At 38.4% G+C, this 22,431-nt stretch overlaps 1 protein-coding gene across 1 annotated transcript in view; it reads right to left on the bottom strand.

The window, feature by feature from the left end:
• The window catches only part of ABCB5 (ATP binding cassette subfamily B member 5), a 114,968-nt gene extending 96,657 nt beyond the window's left edge, over window positions 1-18,311 (bottom strand). Inside the window, exons 1-10 of the mRNA XM_003788491.1 lie at window positions 18,259-18,311; window positions 14,023-14,080; window positions 12,591-12,741; window positions 9,817-9,871; window positions 6,567-6,758; window positions 6,310-6,481; window positions 4,070-4,194; window positions 3,814-3,991; window positions 2,106-2,219; window positions 1,685-1,795 (exon numbers count right to left, since the gene is read on the bottom strand). Coding sequence (XP_003788539.1) covers window positions 1,685-1,795; window positions 2,106-2,219; window positions 3,814-3,991; window positions 4,070-4,194; window positions 6,310-6,481; window positions 6,567-6,758; window positions 9,817-9,871; window positions 12,591-12,741; window positions 14,023-14,080; window positions 18,259-18,311 — 1,209 coding nt within the window. The remainder of the gene's footprint in view (window positions 1-1,684; window positions 1,796-2,105; window positions 2,220-3,813; window positions 3,992-4,069; window positions 4,195-6,309; window positions 6,482-6,566; window positions 6,759-9,816; window positions 9,872-12,590; window positions 12,742-14,022; window positions 14,081-18,258) is intronic.
• Between the last annotated feature and the right edge of the window lie 4,120 nt (window positions 18,312-22,431).

The following is a 22,431-nucleotide window of genomic DNA, read 5'->3' as shown; positions in this document are numbered from 1 at the left end:
GCGGGCACCTGTAGTCCCAGCTACTTGGGAGGCTGAGGCAAGAGAATCACTTAAGCCCAAGAGTTTGAGGTTGCTGTGAGCTGTGACATCATAGCACTCTACCGAGGGTAATGTAGTGAGACTCTCCCTCATACAAAAACAAACAAAAACTAAAATAGGTGGACTTTAAAACATATTCATTTTTCAGCTTAAGAAAAAAGGTTAGGTTTCAAAAATTCATTTTGAAAATAATTATTTAAAACGCAGAAAGCATATTCCCATGGAACATAGTGGCACCCTGGGTGCTTAAGTCCCCAGGAAGCTGATTGAAATGTAGTTGCAAATGAAGCCTGAAATACTCTATGGTTAGAAGAATGGTAGATAACAAGACTATTCAAAAAAAATGGTAATCAAGTAGCAAAAATCTTTTTAAAAAGAGAGGAATTCAATCAAAGTTTTAATCAGAGAAAGATGAGAAAGGAGGAGCAGGTAGATGCTTTTAACCCTTTCCAATTCAATTATTCAACTATCCACAAACTCCCCAGCTCTTACTTATTTTGGGTGGGAAAGAAGTTGGTGGATTACTTGTAATTATTCTACAGCTTTAAAAGAGAAAGACAAAAAATATAAATATGAATTCACCCAATGATTTTATTTATTTATTTTAGAGACAGTCTCACTTTGTTGCCCTCAGTAGAGGGCTGTGGTGTCACAGCTCCAGCAACCTCCAGCTCTTGGGCTTAGGTGATTCACTTGGTTCAGCCTCCCAAGCTGCTGGGACTATAGGCCCCTGCCACAAGGCCTGGCTATTTTTTGTTGCAGTTTGACTGGGCCTGGGTTTGAACCCCTTGGTATGTGGGGCCGGCGCCCTACTCACTGAGCCACAGGCACCGCCCTCACCGGATGATTTTATTATCCTTTTAGGTTATATAAAATAATTAAAGTGTTTTTATTTTCATTTATAAATTTAAAAAAATCATTATGTCCATCCAACATAGGATTGGAAAGGGTTAGTACAAATTCTATAAGGGACATTTGAGGTTGATGACATTAGTAATTTTATATATTTCACTTAAAATCATGTCCCTGTTTTTGTATGAAACTGGTGTATTAGTAATTTCCCTTTGCAATCTTTGACAACAACTACTTTTTGGGGTCAATACACTAACAAAATGAAAGGGGAAAGACAATAGAAGAGGAGGCACATTTCACAAGAATTTGTCAAAGGCTGAATGCCAGAGGTAATAGGTTAAATCGTGTGTGTAAAAAAGGAGAAATTATGTGAGGCACAATTGCCAGTGCAATAAAAGCCTTAGGAAAGGAAGAGAGCAAGGACATAAGTGTATAATTCTCCCAGTTTAGGAACCCGGAGGTTAACATGAGTTATCTATGTTGAGTGGGATAACATCCACCAATAGGTGGCGCCATAAATTCAAGACATTTTGGTATGTTCCCCAATCCAGAGTACAGGAACTTCAGAGCTGAAAATGGTTTAGTTAATTGACTATAGAAAAGAGGCTGTAATGTATAATTGCTTGCTCTAGAATTATTTGTTCATGACCTATCTGTGCATTTATCTACCTATCTTCTGAAGTCTCTAAACATCATGGCCAAAGTGCTATTTAACAACTGTATGAGAAGAGAGTTTAGCCAGTAGAAGATATTATCAGAAAGCAGTATAACTGTATAATTTAATTGAAGCTACCTTGATAGATGGTCTTGAAGGATAGCTGAAGGAAACATTTTTAAATTCCACAGTTCCTTCTATGCAGTCAGGCTTATGTCCAGTGGTTGAAAAGTTATTTATACTGGGTTTCTGGGAAAAAGAAAGGAGATGCTATAAATCTTCAAAGGACTAAACATTCTCCAGATCATACAAATACTTTAAAGACGGGTTTTTTTTTTTTTATAACACTTTCCTTTCTGCTGTAGGAATGCATTAAGTTAAACATGAAAGTTTCAGTAAACGACAATCCCCCTCCCAGGAAGAGTTAAAAGCAACCTCTGATTCCATAACCAACCTGGCCAATGTGCCCATTCTGTTGTTTTAGAGAAATAAAGTGCCTGTTTTTGGTCTTGTTCTTGCAGTATTGGTAATTACTATTCAAAGCAGTAAGAGGTCTTACCTTATCAATAACCTGAAAAATATTAAAAGCGGCTCCTCGAGCTATGGTGAAGGTTTCAAAGTGAGGGGCTGCTGCTCCAATGCAGTAACTACTATGAATTACACTGAAGAAAACCTAGAGGAACAAAAAATAATAGTTACTCTCAGCTGTTATAGAAGAAAGAAAAGAGAACGACATGTCTAATTGGTTTAGGCTCACAGAGAGACGTTAGAGGAATTAGGTAAGGAAGAATGGAACAGTGCTCAGATATAAAGGAAACACAAGTTAACCCAGGTATCCGCAGCCTCTTCCTAATGTGGGACAATCTTTGAGTGCCCCATATTCTTGTGGTTATCGCCTGCCGGGATGCCCAGGTAGGACATCTGCTCACTGAAGGGAGGTAGCCATAAAGACAGTAGCTCTTGCTGGTCAACTTCTTGAGCTTTAATAAGAAAAGCGTGATGGGTTTCAGAGACATTATTTCTACCCAAACAGTTTGTATTACTGGATAGCTGTCCATTTTCAGACAGAGACCTCTATGCAAAAAATTCAAGAAGGAAAGAACACCTAAGCTAAGCGCCATTATCCCTGATGTCTAGATGAGGATACTGAGGCTTAACAATGCATTTGCTCAGGAACACATACATTGAGGAGCAGAACAAGCCAAAATCTCTCAATGCTCATGTTTCACTGTATGTGAAAAGAAATGAATTCCTAAAAGTCTTAACAATGAACATTTCAAACTTGAATAATGAATTTAGTTGAAGGAAGAGAAATGGATACATAGAATGGAAAGGCCAAACAAGAATTGAAGTATATGGAAGAGATCATTTCAATTTACCAAGACACATGTTTCTTAATCCTGAAATGATCTGTTTATTGTTGAAACTCGGGAGGAAAAGTGAATAAATTATAATTTGTTACGTAACCACTAGGAATTTATAAGTGCCCGAATTGTAATGCTGAGCCGAGCTGTACGTAGTTTATGTTTACCATCACTGTATGCCGGAATGACAGGTGGAGAGCAGGTGAAACCAACCTGCAGAGAATTTCCAGAGAGGACATTTAGCAAAGTGAGTGTAGAGTGTTGTCTTATCTCAGCAAAGATCAAAGGAAAAGTCTCACTACAGACTGACTTTTTTCACTGCTGGATTAAGAAATCTCTATGTGTCTCCCCATGGGAAATTCAATTATGATTCTTCTCAAAACATAGTGCTTGATGGGGCAGCACCTGTGGCTCACTGGGTAGGGCGCCGGCCCCATATACCAAGGGTGGTGGGTTTGAACCAGCCCTGGCCAAACTGCAACAAAAAAATAGGTGGGCGTTGTGGTCCCTGATGGGTGCCTGTGGTCCCAGCTACTCAGGAGGCTGAGGCAAGAGAATGGCCTAAGCCCAGAAGTTGGAGGTTGCTGTGAGCTGTGTGACTCCACGGCACACTACTGAGGGTGGTAGAGTGAGACTCTGTCTCTACAAAAAACAAAAAAACCAAAAAAACTGAAAACCCACAGTGCTAGACACAACCAGGACACTAAAACGTGGGAGGAATAAACCTTGTCATTCGCAACTATAATTTAAAGATGTTTAGAAATCATTTGAGGGAAACAAATATTTGTTTATCAAAACATTCATCTTTGAATTTTCATCTTCATCAAAAGAGGAATGTTGATTGAACTGTAGATAAGAAAAGATTATCTAGAGCAGTTACCTGTGTTCTCAAACAAGACTTACAGCAAGAACAGTTCCTATGGTATAACCAGGTTCTCCGTGAAGAATCAAGGAGGTTCCATACCAAAATGCCAGTCCGTAGGTTCCATTCATAAAGAAGTACACGGCACCGAGAGATAGTTTTGAAACTATAGCCTTTTTTATGCCAACATCCTTTGCATCTTTGAGATTCTGTGTATACCTTATAAAGACAAAACACAGTGAGATAGCCTCAGGGGAGAGGAACCGAGCGTATTGTGTCATAATTAAAGGGACAGACCTTTGAAGTTCTTTCTCCTGGCCCCCAAAGGCTATCACTGTTCGGATTGATGACAAGACTTCTTCTGCTACAGCCCCAGCTTTGGAATAGGCACTTAATTCCTTATTGGTCAATGAGACGACCGTCTGCAATCAACCACAGCCACAGTTAACCAAACAATGATGCCAGCATGGTAGCAGTGTACAGAGCGTTTAATACAGGTAGAATCTAAATTCCAGTTAGCTTAATGTTAACTAGAATCTGCATTCCTGTCTATTTTCCCTTCTACTAGTAAGGCTTTGCCATTGTCTGTCTGTTATAAAAAAAGAAGAAAAACTCTTTTAGAATAGATAGCTACATTGGTACAATTGAGAAAGACTTCATTTGGAGAAGGGAACATGTTCTTTATGGGTGCATTCTGGAAAGTAGTGGGCCTGATGTGATTTGATTTGCCCTGTTGTTATGAACAAAGCAAGGCTTCCAAGGTCTGGGTCACAGAGCTGTGGCAGGAAGTGGAACACCATTCCGCCAACGTGTGAGGTGTGAGTTTGAACCTGTTACTGCAGAATGCAGCCTGCCTAGCAAATGCTTGGTCTTTGAATGCTGAAAGGGGCGATTTCAGCAAGAAAGGAGAGAACATCACTGTGGGGTCACTGTGGGTGATAATAAGCAGGTTTACCTGGTTTCTCAAAATTTCAAAACCAGAACGTGCCCTTTTCTCTGTTATATATCACACTTACTAACCCTTTCAGTTTAGTAACTAGCATTAACAGTTCCATGAAAGGGAATAGCAGGGACATAGCTTTCAGAGCGTGAATTTCTAACTGGTGCTTACGCACATAACAAATCTATCCACTTTCAACATGCATTCTGCACAACTGGGGCTGATTTGATGTAGGACATACCCAACAGCTGTTAAAGTCAGGGGGCAGCATAAACTGAGTAATGCTCATTATTTTCTAAATTCACTTACTAAAGACAATTGTTCCCATAATATGTCACTGGAGGGGAAACACCACCTGACATAAAGCCATGGACTCAGTGTCTAATAAATGATGGCCAAATAAAGTTGATTGAAGGAAGCCAGAAACCACCCACACTGGTGTCTCTAGTCATCTGGATGACTGTGACCTTCATGGCTTCCTGTTCGTGATCAGTTAATACCATAACAGAACTTCGATTCTCCTGCTCTTTACAACCCCTTATTTGTAAAGGGGCAGTTAAGACTCTGATCTTAGTAACATACTGTGGGCAATCTTCCTACTGAGATTTCCTTCCTCATTTCCAATAAGTTGGGGATAAAGATCTTGACAAGGATTACCAGGACAACACCAGAAGTCACACTAGATAAAGATCTATTATCTAAGAGCTGAGCCAATTGTTAAGAAATTAATCAGCCACCGAATATTTTTATTGGTGAAAATTTGTGTTTGGTTGAATTTCAATATTGCTTAGCAAATAAACTCTGGGAATTTTATGGATTCTATTTCCATAAAGAACAATTAATATCGCAAAATTAAAAACGCTGAGTCTCATGTAAAGATGGGTATATACATTGGTAGGACTGCCAAAGACATAATTTAGAGAGAAATATTAGGGATATATTGATTGTTTTTGGACATCATAAGGAGTATTGGTTTCAAAAGTAGGCTGTAAATAAGATGAATTTCTTTTGGTATATTCAAAGCCTAACACTGCTAAAAATATAATTTAGAATGCAAATACATAAATTATTTAAGAAAAAATATTTATGTCACAGACAAAAATAGATATTGGCAGACATTTTAATATAATTCAAAGCTTTGTAAAAATACAACCTTGAAGAAGCTGACATAAAAAAGTGCTTTAAGTATTTACTGTTTTCAGATTTTCTTATTCTGTTTTACCCAGTGAAACAAATTCCAAAACATTGATCTCAGAATTTAGAAAACAGAAGCCTCTCCTGGCAGCAAGACCTGGATATTCTATGGATAATGGCATCATACTTTATCCACGGTACCATGTAAAGGTGTATGAGGCTGCTCATTGAAGAGGAATGTTTTTTAATGTTAGTAAGATATTCAAAACAAATGTCAATTTAGCCAAATAATGTGAAGATAGACAGGTGATTCATGATGAACAAAATGAAGAGTATTTGTGGTTTATAATTTTTTATCTTGGGACAGAGACAATGAATGGAAACACCTTTTTTGACAAACTCAATAAGCCGTTTTGTGCACCCTGCTGCTTCTAGGTGGCGCTACCTGAGCCGTCCCACCTACCCTAGAACACGCGGCCGCCGAAGCCATTATGAGAGGAGAAGTGGACAGAGTCACCAGGGTCAGCTTCCAGCCCTTCACCAAACCAATCACCAGGCCAATAGAAAAAGTAGACAGGTTTTGAAACAGTAGAGCAATCTTGTCTCCGATGCCATCGCTGATTCTGTTGATGTCACTGAAACAAGTAAATACATGTAGTTCAGTCATTTTTATGTCAAATATGAAAACAGAGTTGATAGACTCCACATTCACCGTCTTACTCAATCATGCGATTGTTAAGTTCACCGATGTCACAGCCATCAAACCAGCTGACGTCCTGTGCCAAAATCGAATGGAAGAACTGTTTTCGAATGATCTTGGTCTGTCGCGCTGCAGTCATCATCCAGAAGGAAATCTGTACGTAGCCGAAAACCAAGGCGGCGACGCCTATTCCAACATAATACATGGTCAACCTGAGGGAAGATTATTGGAATGCTCCATGTTAGACAGAAGCGCACATTTTTCATTTGTACCAAAAAATATGTATATAAACCTATCCTAATACTTGATGTAGAAAATCTAGAAAAATAATTACAAATAACATAAGATGAGAAAGTGTGAAGTACGTTTACTATAATAATATAGGTTTCCCGGGTAACACACTTAGAGTATGTCTCTCTATAACACATATTATTGGTAGAAGTTAGTGTTTTAATACATTCTTGGTATGTGTGTCTTGTTCAGTAATTTTGATACTTTCTTATGAAAAAGTTACATTGAAGTAATTAAGATAGCAGTAGGTGGAATGGGAAGGTAAATAAAAGGATAGCAGTTAAAAGCATTTGATAAAATCTTTAAAGGGGTGGCACCTGTGGCTCAGTGAGTAGGGCGTCTGTCCCTTATACCAAGGGTGGTTGGTTCAAACCCGGCCCCAGCCAAACTGCAACAAAAAAATAGCTGAGTGCTGTTGCAGGTGCCTGTAGTCCCAGCTACTCAGGAGGCTGAGGCAAGAGAATCACCTAAGCCCAAGAGCTGGAGGTTACTGTGAGCTGTGATGCCACAGCACTGTACTGAGGGTGACAAAGTGAGACTCTGTCTCTAAAAAAAAATTTAAAAAGAATGTTTAAGGAATATATACCATTAAATCTGAAATTGGACGTAAGAAATTTAGCCTAAGGTGACATGTACAAAGGGGCATCTTTATAAATGGTCACTGTAGCATGTGTAACAAACAACATGGAAATGCTAAAAACAATCCAAAGTTTTTTTTGCGGGGGGGAGGCCGGGGCTAGGTTTGAACCTGCCACCTCTGGCATATGAGGCCGGCACCCTACTCCTTTGAGCCACAGGCACCGGCCTCCAAATTTCTAACAGTAGGAGACCAGATAAGGAATGCAGCCATTTAATAAACATCTGAGGGGTGCCCACTATGTGTGAGGTTCTAGAGACACAGCTGTAAGCAAGACAGTAAAGTCCTACCATCCTGGTGGCAGGAGGCGGACAACACATAAAGACAGAGAATGTCAGGTTGTTTTGTGAGGCAGTAAACAGAGAGCTGGGTCACAGAGTGACTGGTAGCGACATGTGGGTTGGCAGAGCTAGAGCGGATACATGGAGTGGTTAAGAAAAGTGTCTTTGAGGAAATGATATTATAGCTGAGACCCCAAATAAAGAAATCTCATACAAAGGTGGCTAAAAAGAACTTTCCCTTAAACTAAAGTTGAGGCCTCAGCAAGACATAATTTGTGAGGGCATCATTCATGCTGTAATCCAGAACAGCGCCCTATTCAGTAGAACTTTCTTGTGATGAAGAACTTGTTCAGGATGTGTGCTGGACAGAAGGCAGCCAGAGGGCTGGGCCAGGGGGCTCCCACCTGTGATCCTAGCACTCTGGGAGGCCAAAGCGGATGGATAGCTTGAGCTCACAAGTTCGAGATCAGTCTAAGCAAAAGCGAGACCCTGGTCTCTACTAAAAATGGAAAAACTGAGGCAAGAAGATCCCTTGAGCCCAAGAGTTGGAGGTTGTTGTGAGCTATGACACTACAGCACTCCACCCAGGGTGACAGCTGGAGACTCTGTCTCAAAAAAAAAAAAAAAAAGTGGCCGCCCTCCATATGAAGTTACTGAATACTTGACATGTTGAGAATGAGGAACTAGATTTTTAATTTTAATTAATTCAAATTTATAAAGCCACATGTGGCTATGACTAACATATTGAACAGTGCTGATTAAAAATTAAGGCTCCAGGGCTGGGAGTGGTGGCTCATGCCTATAATCCTAGTGCTCTGGGAGGCCAAGGTGGGCGGATCACCTGAGCTTAGGAGTTCAAGACAAGCCTGAGCAAAAGTGAAACCCTGTCACTGAAAAGTAGCTGGGTGTTGTGGTGGGCACCTGTACTACCTGCTACTCGGGAGGCAGAGGCAAGAGAATCACTTGAGCCCAAGAGCTTGAGGTTGGTGTTAGCTATGACTCCACAGCACTCTACCGAGGGTGACAGAGTAAGACTCTGTCTCAAAAAAAAAAAAAATTAGGTTATAGCTTTCATAAGAATATGGGGAGGGGGCAGGGGAGGGAGGGGGGATGGTTGGAGGGAGGGTGATTGGAGAGATCACTTCTATGGTTTATCTTAGAAGGGTACAAGTGAATCTTTTTAAGAGTAGAATATAAACGTCTAACACAATAACTAAGAAAATGACACAAAGGCTATGTTAACCAGTTTGATGAAAATATTTCAAATTGTATATGAAAACACCACACTGTACCCCATGATTGTGTTAATGTACACAGCTATCATTTAATTAAAAAAAAAAAGCATTAAGGCCCAGAGGGTATCACTGCAATGTGATGGGTGTTTTTGGCAATGCAGAAGCTTTACTTTTGGGAAATCTCTGATAGTTTTAGTGAAACACTATGGAAATTCCATGCATATATTTAGTAAGGCAGCCTCTATCTAACGAACTTAGCATGGGAGAGAATATACAAAGCATACTGCTTACTACCTGAGATTACAGAAGCGGGATGTCCTCAAATCACTTATTATTCAGGTAATACAATTTTTTAACTGAATAATTAGTCTCAAAAATTATTCTGAGTAAAACCTTATTATTTTTATTTAAAAAAACCTATTTTATTATCTTTACTATTTATTTATTATACGCATCTTTTTCCTTTTTAATGTTCATAGAAACAGAATTTTTCATAAGGCTTGGAAGAAAAATAAACTTGTAAAAAAGGAAAAGCAAGTTCTTTTTCCTACAGGATATGTACCTGCAGCTCTAGAAGGCAAAATCGCTATAGAATGCAAATACAAGTTTTTTATTGATGAAAATTTTGTCAGATAGAAGTCAAAGCATATCACCTATGTACACACCTTTTGTAAAGAAGAAAAAAGGGTAGTAATTACATTTTATATACCAAATGAAAAAAAAGACATGTTGTTTTTAATCACATGTATGGTCAGATGAAACTTTACCATTTTTTGAATAAAGCTGCTTGCAACAAATGTGATGTAAACACTTCATTCAGACTTACACAATCACGTTTTCATTCAGCTTCTCTTGGGACTGAGTACAGTTCCAGGAATTTGCTGAAAAAGAAAGTCTTTAAATTAAAAAAAGAATTAATTTGTAATTGTCCTTACTGTTTCAGCCTCCAAATCAAATACAGCACATTGTTAAGACAATGTGGACGTGATGCATGTACACAGCTCAGGATCATCTTATTTTGTATTCTTATTTCATTCTAGAACATGACATAATTACCTCTGCTCTCAAGAAGTACTCATGCAATTTGGAAAAATACAGGGAAGCATTAACCACGTAGCTCATCACTGGAAAGAATTCTTTAGGATGTTTCTGATCAGGCAACAGCCAGGAAATGAAAAGTAATGGAGTTCCTGTATCCTGCCTGAAGTTGTGCATTTTGAATTAAGTTAGGGACACTCCAGGAAATGATTTAGAAAGTCCCAGAAAAGCAAGAATGTGTGAAAGTTCTAGAGGAAATAGTCATGGGAAAAATTGAAGGAAAGCTCATTGAAATTTGTTGCATACCTTGTGTATAACCAGGATAGCAACACAATAAAACCTTTAAAAACAGCGGTTCTCAAACTGTAGATCGTGACCCACAGGAACTGTATTAAAGGGTCGTGGCATTAGGAAGGTTGAGAACCACTGTTTTAAAATAACGTTGGGTTATGTGTTTCCTTTTTTTTGAGACAGTCTCACTCTGTTGCTCTGAGTTGAGGGTCATGCTGTCATAACTTATAGCAACCTCAAACTCTTGGGCACAAGTGATCCTTTGGCCTTCCCTCCCAAGTAGGTGGGATTACAGGAGTCCTCTATAATGCCCAGCTAATTTTTTCTATTTTTAGTAGAGAAGTGGTCTCACTCTTGTTCAGGCTGGTCCTATTCCTGAGCTTGAGCGATCCACCAGATTCAGCCTTCCAAAGTGCTAGGATTACAGGCTTGAGCCACTGCATCTGGCCTCTGTGTTTAAACTTTGTATGTAAACTGTGTGTGTAAACTTTTCTATATATGTTTTAGTAAAAACATACGCGGTCTATTAATAGTATACCAAGACCTGATTTTACCAACATCACAAAACTGTGGTCAGTATCCACTATCGCAGTTTTCTTCCTTAAACCTCTATAACAATCGTTGGAAATAAATTGCAGACATCATGACTCTTTCTCTCTCGCATCACCACATATGATAATGTCTATGATCTTTATTTACATGTAAATGATCATTTCCTCCTTATTCTATTTATGGAACTGTGGTAGCAAAAAATTTTGAAGCAGCTTATTCCAAGAATATCAGAATTGACCTGGCAGAAATGAAGGTGAAATCTACTCGTGAAATCTAGTAGAACGTTTTAATAAGACTTAACTGAAGCTTAATAGGGACAATAAACATTGTTTCTAAAAATGGTACCAATGATCTCATAAAAATGACTTAATTGGGGAGGGGGGAGGTCAGATCGAGAGAGGGTGAATGGTGGGATCACACCTATGGTGCATAATGCAGGGGTACATGTTGGATCTATTAGTACAGAGTATAAATGTCTTAACACAAAAATTAAGTAAATGAGATGAGGTATGTATTAACCAGTGTGATGTAAGCGTTCCTAATTCTATATGAAATCAGCACATTGTACCCCATAAATGCATTAATGTATACATGATCTATGTGTTTATGATTTAATAAAAAAAATGACATAGTCTCATTTTGTAGATTATATTAGTAGAGATAGTATGTGTGAGAGTTAAGCATTGGCACAAAAATGGGCCTTCAATCAATGATAGCTATTATTCATATTTTTCTTTGTAGGACCAAATAGTCCTCCCTTATTATCTTCCAGAAAATTAATATTAGAATATTGAAGGCATACCATTTAATATCCCTACTTTTTTAAACAATAGGATATACCAATAGTATCTATAAATTTATCTAAGTTCTTATCAAACTTCTTTATATATTCCCCACACTAGATAAAAGACTAAGAAACTTTAGAACATGGGAAAAACCTTAAACAACCACAGAAATTAGAATTCACAGCAATATGAGATATGTACTGCACATCATATATAAAGCAGGTAAGAGATTTGATGAGGGCAGCTCCCGTAGCTCAGTGGTTAGGGTGCTGGGCACAGACACTGAGGCTGGCAGGTTCAAACCCGGCCCTGGCCAGCTAAAACAATGACAACTGCAACAACAACAAAAATAGCCAGATATTTAAAAATTTAAAAATTACAGGAGAACTTCTATAGTTGACTACCTCCCTACGTTACCTCCTTAAGTTGACCTACTTTTTATGGATTGGACATGTACCACAGGTACATGTTAGAGCAGTAGGCCTAGATTCTTATGTTGACCACCTCTGTATGTTGACCTGTTTGTTACAGTCCCTTGGGTGGTCAACTTAAAAGGTTCTCCTGTATTTGAATTCCTAGACAGACTAGCTGAACTATAGTGGGCGTCAGATGATTCTTACATACCACCAGCAGTGGCCTTTGGACTTTGAACTGCAACATAGCTCTTTCCTGGATCTCCAGCCTATTGGCTCATCCTGTATATTTTGGACTTGCCAGCCATCATAATCATCTGAGCCTTTCTTTAAACACTCCAGCCTAACTAATGCATTTCTTTAGTCCCTAGCAATACAGATGAATAAACAACTTAGATACTTAAATACTATATAGATACTCTTGTTATAATACAATGGTTTGCCTTATGAGCTTAACATTTGTTTGTTTTAGTAAATGCTTTTGTGTCTCTATCAATGAAGAAAAAACATCTTCTACTCACTTGTATTGGTTGGAACTAGACATCCACTAATAAGGTAATCACTCATTTCTCCTAAAACCAGGGACATTAAAGGAAGACAGGCTCCATTTACCAGTGATGCCAATATTCCCAGGATCATGAGTGTGATATCCAGTCCATTAGCAAAGCGGAACTGAGAAAAAAAAAAAGCATAATGATATTGAAAGGTAAGTAGATTTGAATAACTCCAACAGGAACTTAGTATATATTTTGTGAGAGGAAACTAAAACAATTATGTTATTCCATTCATCCATGCAATAGCTAAGAAAGAGCTATTTTAGAGCAATTTTCATAGCATTGTATTCAGCATTGTAGACAAAAGAGGGTATCTGCTCTGCTACCCTCCTTACAATAGTGTTATCTCCTTGATAAAGTCTGTCAGGTGATGCAACTTTTCAGTTTGTGGTTTGAATTTACTTTTGGAAAAAACAGGTCCTAATGGTGTGACATTGACATCGAGATTCGAGCTAGTGGAGGGGATGCTTGGGAACACGTGTGTGAAAATGTTTCTTAAACATAATTCCAGAGAAGTATGCTGACATGTGTTCTCATACATAGGTTTTACAACATACTTAGATAATTTTTTATTTAAAAAGAATCTATAAGAGTTTTATAATAATAATAATAATATCACATATCCATAAATAATTATTGGAAAATATTGAAATGTAGTGCAAATCACTCATAATTCTCCACCACTCCGACATGACACCTGGTAACACTTATGCAAGATACACACATATACACACACTCACACACACTTTCACTTACCCACATACCCCTGTAATTGTTTTTATTGTTTACTTTTGTTGCTGTTGTTTAGAGACAGTCTCATTCTGTTGCTCTGGGTAGAGTGCTCTGGTGTCATAGCTCACAGCAACCTCAAATCCTTGGACTCAAAAAAAAAAAATTCTTGGACCCAAACAATCCTCTTGCCTCAGCCTCTGAGTAGCTGGGACTACACGTACCCCCCACAATGCCTGACTATTTTTTAGAGACAGGGTCTCACTGTTGCTCAGGCTGGTCTCGAACTCCTGAGCTCAAGCAATCCACCTGCCTTGGTCTACCAGAGTGCTAGGTTTACAGGTGTGAGCCACTGTGCCCAGCTCCCTCTAATTTTTTTTTTTTAATTGAGATCATTGTACAGATGTTGTGCTATTTTTTTCTTAGTCCTTATTATGGAACTTTCGGGTTGCTTTTATTTTATTTTTCCTATTGGAAATGACACTGTGATGAATTTTTCTTTTAATTCTCCTTTTCCTCAAATAATGGATGTACACTACCACACAAACACAACCATTCTATGTACACCATCACATAAACACAACTATTCTATGACAATAATCCACAATTATTTTATGACAATAACCCACAATTTTCTGACCCATACACTTTCTAAGTGATTTTCACTTACAATCTCAATAGGTCCAACAGCTTGCTTTCTCACTTTAGGCAGTTGTTCCTGGAGTTTACTGGAAAATAAATGTTTCAAATGCAAAAATGACATGGTGAAATGCAAATTTTTCCACTGCCAGTTTGTTGAAGTGTCAGATAATACCCTTGGCAGCAAATTTATGCCAGCATGGAAATTTGTAAAACAGACTTAATGACAGACAGTTGTCACTGGATGTCTCTAAGTGTGTTAGGGTCTTAACCAAAGACATTCATCTGGAGTAGGATTTTTAAAAATTGTGGTAAAATACACATAACATAGACTTTCCCTTCTTAAGCATTTTTAATCGAGGCAATCAAGGCACTAAGTACATTCACATTGTTGTGCTGTGAGTCCTACTCTTTATCCACAGAACTTTTTTTACTTAGCAAAACAAACTGTGTACTCATTACACAGTGACTCTCTATTGTGCCTCCTCCTTACACCCCATGATTCTATTTTCTGTCTTTATAAATTTGGCAACTCTGGGTACCTTGTATGAACAGAATCAGGTAGTGTTTGTCTTCCTTGACTGGCTTACTGTCTTCAAGGTTCATCTCTGAATTATTCACTCAGCGTAATGTCTTCCCGTGGTGTCATTCCTGTTGTAGCAGGTGTCAGAATTTTTTTCCTTTTTAAGACCTAACTCTACTCCTGTAATCCATTGGAGTGCATATGCCAAATTTTGTTGGAAACTTAAATTGCTTCCATATTGTGGCTGTTGCTAATAATGCTTCTCTGAATATGGATGCACAAATATTGGTTTGTATTTTTGTGAGACAGGGTCTCACTTTGTCATCTGGGCTAGTTACAGTGCATGCAGCCTAGCTCACTGCAACCTCAAACTCTTGGGCTCAAGCCATCCTCCTGCCTCAGCCTTCCAAATAGCTGGGACTACAGGTGCATGCCATCATGCCCAGCTGATTTTCCTAGTATTTGTAGAGTTGGGATCTTTCTCTTATTCAGGTTGGTTTAAACTCCTGTCCTCAAGGGATCCTCCAACCTTGGCCTCCTAGAGTGCTAGGATAACAAGCATGAATCCCCCACACCTGGCCCGTAAGTATCTCTTTGACTCTCGGCTTCCAATTCTTTTGGGCATATAACCAGAAGTAGAATTGCGGGATCATATACTAATTCCATTATATTTTTAATATTTTGAGGAACTGCCATACTGTTTTCCACAGCAGTGCATGAGGATTTTAATTTCTCTATATTCTCACCGACACCTCTTTGTTCCTCTCTTTCAGTAGCAGTCATTCTAATGCCATGGTTCTCAACCTTCAAATGCCGTGGCCCTTTAATACAGTTCCTGTGGGTTGAGACCCACAGGTTGAGAACTGCTGTATCTAATAGGTATCAAGTGATGGATTAAAACTTTTATTTGTAACAAAATGCTCAAGAGCAACTATGAGCTTTGAATGAAATGAATTCTATTAAGAACATATTAAATTACCCTGAATTTTGTCCCCCATTTGAAAACTTCATTTATTTGGAAGTCCATATGAAAGTTGTAAATTCTATCCATTTACAGAAATCTGGTGGTTAAACACACACAACAACCCCACCCCCTCCCAGGAGCCTGCAATATGACAATAAGACTGGACAGGAACAGGCGAGTCCTCTGTGAAGACGTCGCAGGAAGACAAACTTGCGCCTGTTCTCCTTAAGCTTTTTAACATCTCCCTGTCAGCTTTTGCTAAATGGCAAAAGGCAATTCGCTTCCATTTCTTCCACTTGGGGTTAATGATTTACTTATGTTCAGGCCTATTTGCTCTGGGTTGAGGCACAGATGACAAAAAATGCTTTAAGATTGTAAAGTCCCACCACCCCTTCTCCCACCTCTAAATGCAGATTGTAAACCTTAAATCCGGGTAAGCTCTCTTCTCTTGAGTAGTTCTGTTTCAGGGAAAACATTTCTAACTCCACGGAAAGCTTCGCAAGGAGGGCTTGGATTGGTTCCAGAGGAGAGCAGCAGGTTTGAGGGTCTCCTCCCTCCTGGGCCCCGCCCCCAAGTGTTGCCTGGTAACAGCGGGGAGGTGGAGCCAAAGGCGTGCAGGGGAAACCGAATCTGCCGGGTTCAGGCCGGCCGCCAGCCACCGCCTCGCGGGCTCCCAGTTCTAGCGTGCTCTTTGCTGGTTTGCAAGTTGGAGAGGATCTTAAAGCTACCCGTGCTTCAGTATTTCAATTTCTTTAATGCAAATCAGTGTGGCTCAAAGCAGCAACATAATTCTGCTCCCAGCTTCAAATGAGTCACCTCCACCTAACTGGAAGCCTGCCTTGATTCCGCACCTGCATCCCACCGATTTCACTTTTCGGGGATCATCCAACCCTTAACCTTCAATCCTTGTCGCTTTTCCCTTTTATGTTGTTTTCTCTCATCCTCTCTTGTCCTGTAGTCATCTGAATGGAATTTGACATTTTCTCCATTATTCATAGAAACTAACAAAATTAACCACCTCCCGGGTCTAGGCTTCTATTGGTAGCATACAGGTGTTGCAGTTTGCTGTTGTGTTTCTATTAACCTATTAGCTTTTGTGGTTTCCCGTGGTATCTCAAGAAAACTTATTAGGTCTGTGGTTACTATTATCATGACCACTTTAAAGAAGAGGAAACTCAATCACAGAGCAAACAACTCAAGTGCGGAGAGCTAGTTATTGAACTTGAATGTGACTCCAGAGGTGGAACTTTTATTGTTTGGGATTCATTGAGGGTACAAAGAATTAGGTTATACTGATTGCATTTGTTAGGTAAAGTCCCTCTTATAATTGTGTTCCGCCCCCAAGAGTTGTGCCATACACCATGACCCCCCAACCCTCCCCTCTCCCCTCCTCTTTCCCCTACTCTCCACCATGTATTAGGTCATCTACTGCCTTCATATTAGAATTGAGTACATTGGATTCTTGCTTCTCTATTCTCCTGATGCTTTACAGAGGTGCAACTTTTAACCACCACATTATAATGCCTCCAGTGAAATACATGATGGAACCAGGATTTACTCACCCCACAGGTAATGCTTAGATGCACAATGTATTCTAAATAAATCTATTCTTTCATCATCCCCTCACATCAGCAGGCTAGGGCACAGAATTTAGAGAATCTGTTTTGAATTTATGAGGAAATTGTGCTTAGAAAGGGAAAAACTGACTTTGGGAAAATAACCACAAGAAGAGAATAACAATAACTACATTAAAAAAGAAGTGTGGGGTTTAGAATGCTGCTCTGTAAATATTTCAAAATATGCCCAGAGAAAATTGTCTTCAGCTTCAAGAAGTTTCTGATTGAGCCACTCTGACCCCTAAGAAAACAGCAAGGGAGGGAGTGGCCTTTCTGGCTGTTTTCCACATTAATGAACCATGTGACCTAGAAGGATCCTCTCCAGTTTTATAGATTGTATATCTAAATGGAACTAGATTATTATGACACAAGTGGGAATAAAAAGGATTTAAAACTATTTCCATTGAAAAATCTCTAACTAATGAATTATATGGGTATAAAACTGACATACATATTCACACAGACATCCATTCAGTGAAAAAATAACTAGAACCCACTATTTTCTTTTATTAAATTTATCACATGGAGTAAAAAGAATGGAATGGAAAGACCACAGAAATGTTTCACTCTCCTTTCTTTCTTTTTTTTTTTTGATAAAGAGTCTTTGTCACCCAGGCTGGAGTGCAGTTGTATGCTAACAGCTTGCAGCAGCCTCAATCTCCTGGGTTTACCCAATCTTCTTGCCTCAGTTTCCCCAGTAGCTAAGACTTTAGACATATACCATTATGCCTGGCTAATTTTTCTATTTTTTTGGAGAGACAGGCTCTTGTTGTGTTGCTTAGGCTGGTCTCAAATTCTTGACCTTGAGCCACCCTCCCGCCTCAATTTCCTGAAGGGCTAGGAGTATAGGCCTGAGACACCAAGCCTGGCCAAGAATTGAGATAAAACTTCAGGCATCTTTCCTGTATGTACTAGTAAGTTACACAGTACAAGAAATTCATGAGAGGAGATATCTGAAGCACTAAATTAATCAATTCCATGGCTCTTTCACTCCCTAAAATCACTACTAAACCAGTTATAACACTGATTATGTTGAAGTTCAGCAAAATGAAAATAATCATTTTTTAAAAAAAATTACACACATTCTTGCTAGACCTGTGAAAAGCATAAGATATGTTTGAAATTGCAGAAGAATACTTTTTGTAGTATTTAGGGAAAGCTTACCTATTTCTCCAATGATTTTCATGCATTTCCTCAGTACTTTCAGAATTTGCCATCTTATTTACAATTTAATTCTGAAATAAAATGTTAATAAATACATTATGACTATAAATTTTACCACTTAGTTGACATGCAGCATTCTTTATATTCCAAACAGCTTCTGAAAAAGCAGATCGATCAGAATTTCCCCCTGCCCAGCCTTGTACTCCAACTAAAGTTTCCGATTAGGCTGTTCATCTGTTTAAATTCTGTCCTCGAATTTATAACATCTTCACTTCATTCTGGACTTAGATTTGGAGCTAATGAATGTTTTAGACTTCTAATAAAAGAAAGCCAGATTCCACAGAAAACACAGGGTTTGTCAGGATATTGGATTTTATTCCTACCCGGCCACTGATTTGGTTATAACTGATGAAAACCTTTAAACCACCTCATGCTGTTTTATCTGCAAAAAAACAGATGCAGTAGTTTTTGTTAGTTCGCAATTGAAGGGAGTAGGGTTTTTCTAGTTCACCAAATAGAAGCAAGTTGGAGCTTCCAACTTCTCCCATATGCCACGTATGGATTAACAGTTATAGAAAACTAAAATATTTGGAAAACCTACTTATCATTAAAACTATATTAAGCACGATGTATTCTTCCTTTGCATGATGATACTTCAGGATCTGAGCTTGTCTTAAGATCACAATTATGTTCATAAGTTATGTTCTTTATCATAGATATTGGTGACTCCATCTCATGTATTAGGCTATCTAGCATATTATCCAATACTGAGATGATTATAAAGGTATGGATTTAAAATCTAGAGTTGAATCGCTAATTAAATAGTACCTAAGGATCTGAAAAAGCTAATAAAGTTTCAAATAGCAAGGTTCTCCATGAAAGGATGAGTCCCAATGGGTGAGAAATGCCTTTAGCGCCAAGCAGTAAGGGACAGTACAAATATGATTCTCGGTTGCTCATTCTTCCTTTTCCAGAAGTCAGGGGTCGTATTTGCCCCAGGAGGTGGTTATAACCGCTGTCCTGACTTTACAGTATCTCTAGGAATTTGACATATATGTAAGAAAAGTAGTGAAATAGAAAATAAGATGATTGAACAATTATTCATGTTTTGTAGAAATTAACAACTATAGAACAAAATTCATCCATTCATAAAAAGAAATAAAAACACTGAAGGCTTACCTTAGTAAGTACATGATCTTTCCATTTATACCAAAATCATGTGCACATTCTCTCCTCAACAGATAACCAACTGTCCTTTCATAACTGTGTCCACCAAACTTATTTTCTGATCACTTTGTAACATCTGATTACAGCACTGGCCAATTTTCCGGGAAGGATCGTTGTGTTCTTCATGTTATTCTGCCTTGGGAAACAACGTGGGCAAAGAAATTCACTGAGCCAAAGAAGGACTTTTTTTTTTTTTTTTTTTTAACATCTGCAGTATCTACATACTGAGTTTTCTATTGTTTCATCCTTTAATATCTTTTTAGTTAAGAGAATTAATAACCATTGTAGGTAAAATAAATGTCTGTAATAAGTCAACAGCATCTTTGCACGGAAAGTGTTTATTCAGTAATACCTTATCCGAGGCATTGATTTCAGCACATCATTCTGGTTCCCTGAGAGTGACCCCCTCCTTCTGATTTCCTTTGGCTGTGTTATGTTCAGTGATGCATTCTGCCTTGTATTACAAATTCTGCATACCCTGTCAGATTGAATTTCTTTTTTGTTTCTAATTGCTTATTGAATTAATTATTTTTAATTGTATTAAGTTAAATACACATAGATCATGGATACATTCATGCGTATGTGCTGATTTTTTAAATACAATCTAATGTGATTACATTTAACCAATCAACATAGCTTTCACCTTATTTACTTGATTATTGTGCCACAACATCTATGTTCCACATTTCACAGATTTGACTTGTACCCTTGTCATATGTTTCATAGGTGTGATCACGTCTTTTACCGTCCCTCTGTCGAACCTCCCCCCTCCCCTCACCTCCCACTCCACTTCTCTCCATCATCCTGGGCTTATAGTTGTGTTCTATTTTTGACAAGAAAGTGTGAGTAAATATAAGTAGTTTTCATAGAAGTACTGAGTACATTGGATACATTTTCCTCCATTCTTGAGACACTTTACTCAAGAGAATATATTCCAGATCCCTCCATGTAAACATAAAAGAGATCAAGGCTTCAACTTTTTTAAGGCTGCATAGTATTTCATGGTATATATGAAATCACAATATATTAATCCATTCATGGGTTGAGTGGCACTTGGGCTTCTTCCATGACTTAGATATTACAGATTGAGCTGCAATGAATAATCTGGTGCAACTATCTTTTTTGCTAAGTGATTCTTGGTCTTTTGGATGTGCTCCTAGAAGAGGAATTGCAGGATCCAATGGCAGGTCAATTTTTAGTTCTCTGCGTGTTCTCCAAACTTCTTTCCAAAAGGAACGTACTAGCTTGTAGTCCCACCAGCAGTGCAGAAGTGTTCCGTGAATGTGGAGAAAAGGGAACACTTCTGCACTGTTGGTAAGATTGTATTTCTGTATTTATTCCTTCATGAATTAATTGACAAAAGTATAGAGCTTATATGACATACAAGGTGGAAGTTTCTAAGTATCAAAAGATACGTTCCCTTTTCCTGAAGAACTCGTATCTTCTGCTTTTCTCTACATTGCGTCTTACCACCCAGCATGGCCCCTAGATTAGCAGCATTAGCATCACTTGGAACGTGACTAAAAATGCAGGATTTTTAAAAATGTGTTTTAATTGCTTCAAAATATATGTAATGAAATTGAACATTTTAACTATCTGAGTGCACAATTCACAGGCATTAAGTTCATAGGCAATGTATGCAACCATCACTGCTATCCACATCCAGAACGTTTTAAACCTCAACTTGAAACTCTGTACCTGTTAAACTCTCATCTCCTCCACCCCCCAGCCTCCGGTAATCTCTGTTTTACATTCTGTCCCCTGAATTTTACTATACTAGGGATCTAATTTAAAAGCATACAATATTTGTCTTTTTGTGTCTGGATTACTTCATTTGTATAATGTTTTCAAGGTTAATCAGTTTATCAGAATTTTTTTCCTTTTTAAGTCCGAACACTAGTGTATGTGTATTCTAGTGTATGTATACAACACATTTTGTTTGTTCATTCATCTGTTGATAAACACACGTTGTTTTGACCTTTTGGCTGTTGTGAATAATGGTGCTGTGAACATTGGCATTCAGGTATTTCTTTGAGTAATTTTTCCTTTCAATTCTTGTATGTATACACCTAGACGTAGAATCTCTGAATCATATGGTTAGTCTACATTTAAGTGTTTCTTTTCTTTTCTTCTTTTTCCCTCCCCTTCCCTTCCCTTCCCTTCCTTTCCCTCCCCTCTTTCTCTCTCTTTTTGAGACAAGTTCTTTCTCTTTTGTGGTGGCTGGAGTGCGGTGGTATAATCATAGCTCATAGCAACCTTAAAATTCTGGGCTCAGATAATCCTCCAGCCTCAGCCTCCTCAGTAGCTGAGACTACAGGTGCACACTACCATGCCTAGATGAGTTTTAAAAATTTTTTTCTTTTGTAGAAATGGAGTCTCACTATTGCCCAAGCTGGTCTTGAACTCCTGGGCTCCAGTGATTCTCAGACTCCCAAAGTGCTAGGATGATAAGCGTGAGCCACTGTACCTCATCCCTATGTTTAACTTTTTGAAGAATCTCTGTACTTCACAGCAGCTGCACTATTCTACATTAACACCAGCGATGAACAAGGTTTTCAATTTCTCCACATTTTTACTAATACTTAATATTTTTTGTTAATTGATAATAGAAATCCTAGTGAGTGTGAAATGGCATCTCATTGCAGCTATGATTTTCATTTCTCTAATGATTAGTGATGGTAAGCATCTTTCATGTGTGTTTATTGGCCATTCATATATCTTCTTTGGGGAAATTTCCATTTCAATTCACTGCCCATTTTTATTATTTTTTTGTTTGTTTGATTTTTGAGATAGAGCCTCACTTTGTAGCCCTCAGTGGAGTGCTGTGGCATTATAGCTCACAGCAACTTCAAACTCTTGAGCTCAAGCGATACTCTTGCTCAGCCTCCAAAGGAGCCAGGACTACAGTCACTTGCCACAGTGCCTGCCTATTTTTTTTTTTTTTTT

Source organism: Otolemur garnettii, unplaced genomic scaffold (genome assembly GCF_000181295.1).
Source record: "Otolemur garnettii isolate 467f Iridium unplaced genomic scaffold, OtoGar3 scaffold00028, whole genome shotgun sequence".
NCBI lineage: Eukaryota > Metazoa > Chordata > Mammalia > Primates > Galagidae > Otolemur > Otolemur garnettii.
This window is presented reverse-complemented; position numbering and strand designations above follow the sequence as displayed.